The 6,051-nt window shown below is 45.1% G+C and overlaps 1 protein-coding gene across 1 annotated transcript; it reads left to right on the top strand.

Annotated features, from left to right (window-relative positions):
- The first annotated feature begins 738 nt into the window (after positions 1-738).
- Positions 739-3,296, top strand: LOC147960578 (uncharacterized). The gene is made up of 3 exons (XM_087533427.1): positions 739-1,454; positions 2,799-2,821; positions 2,923-3,296. Exons 1-3 carry the CDS (start codon positions 739-741, stop codon positions 3,294-3,296), a joined length of 1,113 nt encoding a protein of 370 aa, XP_087389553.1.
- Positions 3,297-6,051: the final 2,755 nt, after the last annotated feature.

The following is a 6,051-nucleotide window of genomic DNA, read 5'->3' as shown; positions in this document are numbered from 1 at the left end:
ATCAACGGTAGTACTGATCTGAACTTACGGATGTTCCTAGATCTGTTCTTGCGAAGATCCCTTCTATGCGGTATTATCGCTCCTCTGGAGCGGTACTACTGCCCGCTCTTGCGAGATCCGCCCCGTGTGGTACTACCATTCCTTTGGAGCGGTACTACCACCCGGCGCGCAAAAGTAAAAAATTACTTTCGCTCTAAGCGTGGTACTCCCGTGCCAACCCGGCGCAGTACTACCGCGGCTAGAGCAGATGTAAATTTTTACTTCCGCATCCTAGCCCAGTACTACTGCTGACTTAAAAATTACTTTGTTTTGTCCCCCTAATCTCATTTTTACATGTTTCATTTGGTTTTGGCCTTGGTCTTTGCAATAACCCTTCTCGCTCTTCTCGTGTGTTTGTGTTTGTGTGTCATAGGTGGTGGCTCCGGTTCCAATGCAAGGCGCTCGTATCCCAGCCGTGAAACGAGCTCGAAGCATCTTCACAACCAAGAGGCTCCTGAGGGCTCCAGTGCCCCACAACGCCACATCAGGACCACAACTAACAAGTTCAAGGAGCCAACTGTCGGCATGGATGAAATGCCTCAAGCGGAGTTTTTGATTCGAAGAAACCTCAACCCCTATGTCAACCCTAGAGAACTCAGCAGGGGAAATGACTTGTTTTGGACCAAGCAACAAAATCTCATCTTCTTAGATGTGATCAAGGCCAAGCAGAACATCTATGTGCCAGTTCAGTGGATTGACATGGACCATATGAAGAAGAACCGGGCATATTTTGGTGAGACTCTGGATTTTGTGGAGCAGTTTGGTATTGAGGAAATCATCACTTTCCATATTGACTTTGACCCGGAGCTGGTGGCTCAGTTCTTTGCTTCTGTCCACTTCCACACGGATGAGAAGCGGACCATGAGTTGGATGACAAATGGCAAGAGGATATCAGCTGAGTGGAAGGAGTTCATGGATATGTTGAACATTCGTGATGAGGGGCTTGATGTGCTTGTTGGTGCCTGCCCACGTGCCAACCCAGAGTCTGCTAACAAGAACAAGCTTCAACCCTTTGTTGTTGAGAAGACCCTCCCTAGTCGCAAGAAGTCTTTTGTGTTGAACCCGTTTCTTGACAACATGCACCGGATCTTCCGCAATTCTCTGTTTCCTCACATAGGCGACAAGGACAAGGTGCACTCCTATCTTGTGGACATGATGCTCATGTGTGAGGAAGCACGTCTTCAACAACCTGAGCCACTTGATGTCTCTCATATCATGTGGAGCAAGATTCTGTTTATGATGTTCCATCGTAAGGTGCCCATCTATGGACCTTATTTGTTCCTCTTGATCTCGAAGACTTGGGAGAAGATCTTTCCATGTGAAGAGTTTCTTGCTCCCAACTGGATTCGCCATGAGCCCATTAAGCTGCGCCAGAAGAACAAGTGGGCTAACACCACTACCCGGGCGGAGGCGGAGTGATACGTCTCCAATGTATCTATAATTTTTGATTGTTCCATGATGTTATATTATCAATCTTGGATGTTTTATAATCATTTTATATCATTTTTGGTACTAACCTATTGGCATGGTGCCAAGTGCCAGTTGTTGTTTTGTCCATGCTTTTTACATCGCAGAAAATCAATATCAAACGGAGTCCAAATGCCACGAAACTTTACGGAGAATTTTTATGGGCCAGAAGGAACACAACGGGCCCTGGCTGCGCTTGGTGCATTGTGCCCACCTCGAGTGCCCCCCGGACCGCCTCTTTGATCTATAAATACCTTGATATTCCAGAAACCCTAGGGGAGTCGACGAAATATTGATCCAGCCGCCGCAGAGTCCAGAACCCCCAGATCCAATCTCGGATGGGCTTCACCACCTCCATTGGTGCCTCTTCGATGATGCGTGAGTAGTTCTTTGTAGACCTTCGGGTCCGTAGTTAGTAGCTAGATGGCTTCCTCTCTCTCTCTTGATTCTCAATACAATGGTCTCTTGGAGATCCATATGATGTAACTCTCTTTGCGGTGTGTTTGTTGGGATCGATGAACTTTGAGTTTATGATCAGATCTATCTTTTTATATCCATGAAAGTATTTGAGTTTCTTTGATCTCTTTTATGCATGATCTCTTATAGCCTCGTATTTATTCTCCGATATTTGGTTTTTGTTTGGCCAACTTGATCTATTTATCTTGCAATGGGAAGACGTGCTTTGTAGTGGGTTCGATCTTATGGTGCTTGATCCCAGTGACAGAAAGGGAACTGACACGTATGTATCGTTGCTACTAAGGATAAAACGATGGGGTCTATCTCTACATAGATAGATCTTGTCTACATCATGTCATCATTCTTATTGCCTTACTCCAATTCTCCATGAACTTAATACACTAGATGCATGCTCGATAGCGGTCGGTGTGTTGAGTCATAGTAGTAGATGCAGGCAGGAGTTGGTCTACTAATCTTGGACGTGATGCCTATGTAATGATCATTGCCTAAATATCGTCATGAGTATTTGAAGTTCTATAAATTTACCAATGGTAATTTGTTCACCCACCGCTTTGCTATTTTTCTCGAGAGAAGCCACTAGTGAAATCTACGGGCCCGGGGTCTCTTTCTCATATTATTTGCCTTTGCAATCTACTTTTATTTTCAGATCTATTAATCCAAAAATTCTTTGCTGCATGTTATTTTATTTGCGATCTATTTATCCAATCCATTACAACCTTTTTCCCGTCACACACCAATTTCTGGCACCGTTACCTGAAAGGGATTGACAACCCCTTTAACATGTCGGGTTGCGAGGATTTGTTACCTGTGTGCAGGGGTTTTTACGTTGTGTTGCTTGGTTCTCCTACTGGTTCGATAACCTTGGTTTCATATCTAAGGTAAATACCTACCGCCGCTGTGCTGCATCATCCCTTACTCTTTGGGGAAATACCGATGTAGCTTCAAGCGACATCACGGAGGCTGCACGCATGGATGTTGATGAGGATGAGTTTGAGGAGGAGGAGGCTGAGGACAGTTTTGAGGGGTATACACCTCCATCTACTGAGCCATCTTGGGCTAAGAATCTCAAGGCCAAGATGAAGTCTCTGTTCTGCATGCAGGCCAAGGGTCAGTACCGGGCCCATGTTGCTCAGAAGGAGAGTCACCAGCGTGACAAGAGGATCTTGAGGAAGCCTGGCGAGCAAGTCTCGAGCAGTTTCGAGAAGAATATCACTCCTGAGGCTACCTGGATGACAAAGCAAGGATATCAGTGGGCTGGGTCAGAAGAGGAGTCCATTCCTGATGCTGAGATAGATGAGGAGCTTGATGGGTGATCTCGTTAGTGGGAGCTACCACCTGTGTCGTAGGTGTCCTCTCTGCCTTTTTGGTGTCTCGATTCCAAAGGGGGGAGAGTGTAGGATTTGCGAGTCTTGTGTCTCTTTGCTATCGTTTCTTTGATCCTGCGTTGTTTTGGTTTGTTGGTTTGTGTTCCTGTGCGTGTGAGTCCAGGAGACCTATTCTATCATATGGTGTGAGACATATGCCCTTGTGCTTATCCTTTATTGTCTAGTATGTTTAGTAGATTGTGAGCTTACTTTATCTTGTGCTCGTTACTTCATGCTCACTTACTATACCTTGCCTCCATGCTTAGTGTCACTTAGTTTGTTGCAAGGATTGCCTTGTCTATAAAATATAGGGGGAGTGTTGATCCTAGCATGTGTGTTGTGCAGTCCAAAGCATATCTATAGAGTGCACACATCTAGGGGGAGCCTGTCTATATTTTATAGATTTTGGGTTTGCTGATGTTCATTTTATATCCCTATGTGCAAATCCCGTATTGTCATCAATCCACCAAAAAGGGAGATTGTAAGGGCATATTTCTCCCTATGTTTTGGTGATTGATGACAGTGCATTTGCGGACTAATCGTGTGCATTGAGCATTTCAAATATCTCATGTCTAGGCACAATACGATTCAGTGCCCCTCGGAGCCTATCGAAGATGGCGGTTCTCTACGTTTCTTTTCGGTGGATTTGAGTCATAGGAAAGTCATACTATTAAGAGGGGGTCCGCATCGAAAAGGTTAGGGTTGAGTCAACACATACACATATGTTCCTTTGCACCACCTTTCCTTCACTTCATTGGAGCACCGTCTGTTTATCCTTGTCTCTGTGAAATGAAGGCTTTCAAATGCTAGAGTGTCTGTGGCATGCGGTAGTACTACTCAAGGGAGCAGTAGTACCGCAGAGACCAGCGGTAGTATCGCTCGTGGTGAGCGGTAGTACCGCTGCTTCTAGCCTTGACATTGGCGCACGCGGAAGTAGGAGTTGAACTAATTTTTTACTTCCACCCCTACGTGGTAGTACTGCTCCCTGCGAGCGGTAGTACCGCGCCGGATTTTCGCATAGTCCTAAACTCAACAGAAGTAGTCGCAGACGTAATTTATTTAGTCCTTGATTTTTCCAGCCCAGCCTTGCGGTAGTACCGCAGGGGGCGCGCGGTAGTACAGCTCCGGCGGTTCTACCGCTCGTCGCCATGCGCAACAGGGCCTCTTCTGGTCACTACCGCGCAAGCGGTAGTACCGCACTGTCCAGCGGTAGTATCGCAAGCGTGTGGGGTAGTACCGCGTGTCATGGGCTGAGTGAGGGGGTAACGTTGGATCTTTTCCCCACTATATAAAGGGGGTCTTCTTCCCCAAGAAGACCACCTCTTCCCTCCCCAAGCTCCATTGTTGCTCAAAGCTCCATTTTTGCCCGATCTCTCTCCCTAGCCAATCAAACTTGTTGATTTTCTAGGGATTGGTTGAGAAGGCCCCGATCTAAACTTCCACCAAGATAAATTTGATTCCCCCACTAATCCCTTGCGGATCTTGTTACTCTTGGGTGTTTGAGAACCCTAGACGGTTGAGGTCACCATGGAGCAATATTCCATTGTGGCGAAGCTTCGTGGTGTCGTTGGGAGCCTCCGATTAAGTTGTGGAGATTTGCCCCAACCTTGTTAGTAAAGGTTCGGTCGCCGCCTACAAGGGCACCAATAGTGGAATCATGGCATCTCGCGTTGTGTGAGGGCCTGAGGAGAATACGGTGGCCCTAGTGGCTTCTTGGGGAGCATAGTGCCTCCACACCGCTGCAACGGAGATGTAATTCCTCTCAAAGGGAAGGAACTTCGGTAACACATCCTCGTCTCTACTGGCTCCACTCTTGGTTATCTCTTACCTTTACTTCTACAAGCTTATATTGTGTTGTATCCCTTGCTTGCTTGTTTGCATCTTGTTGTTGTTGCATCATATAGGTTTCTCTAGTTGCATATATAGACAACCTACTTTGATGCTAAGTTTAATTTGGTAAAGAAAAGCTAAAAATTGTTAGTTGTCTATTCACCCCCCCCCCTCTAGTTAACCATATCGATCCCTTTAGTGGGAACCTACTATCAAAGTCAAGATTAAAAATTATGAGTGTTTTACTTTATGTGACTTGGGTGCTAGTGTTTCTACAATTCTGAAATCTTTATGTGATGTGCTTGGTCTTACCGATATTGAAGAGTGTTCTTCAAATTTGCACTTGGCGGATTCTACTATTAAAAAGCCTATGGAAAGAATTAATGATGTTCTTATTATTACAAATAGGAATTATGTGTCCGTAGATTTTATTGTTCTTGGTATTGATTGCAATCCGTCTTGTCCAATTATTGTTGGTAGACTGTTTTTACGCACTATCGGTGTTGTGATTGATATGAAAGAAGGCAATATTAAGTTCCAATTTCCACTAAGGAAGGGTATGGAACACTTGCCTAGAACAAGAATTAGGCCACCATATGAATTAATCATGAGGGCTTCTTATGGATCTAGAAATAAGGATGACAAAATTTAGATCTTTGTCTGTATGCCTAGCTAGGGGCGTGAAACAATAGCGCTTGTTGGGAAGCAGCCCAATGAATAAAATTTATTTTTGCTTCTTGTTCTTGAGTGAGGATAACCCACAAGTATAGGGGATCACAACAGTTTTCGAGCGTAGAGTATTCAGCCCAAATTTATAGATTCGACACAAGGGGAGCCAAAGAATATTTGAAGGTATTAGCAGCTGAGTTGTCAA

This window comes from Triticum urartu, chromosome 7A (assembly GCF_056163025.1).
Source record: "Triticum urartu cultivar PI428250 chromosome 7A, HENAU_Tu73, whole genome shotgun sequence".
In the NCBI taxonomy this organism is placed as follows: Eukaryota; Viridiplantae; Streptophyta; class Magnoliopsida; order Poales; family Poaceae; genus Triticum; species Triticum urartu.
This window is presented reverse-complemented; position numbering and strand designations above follow the sequence as displayed.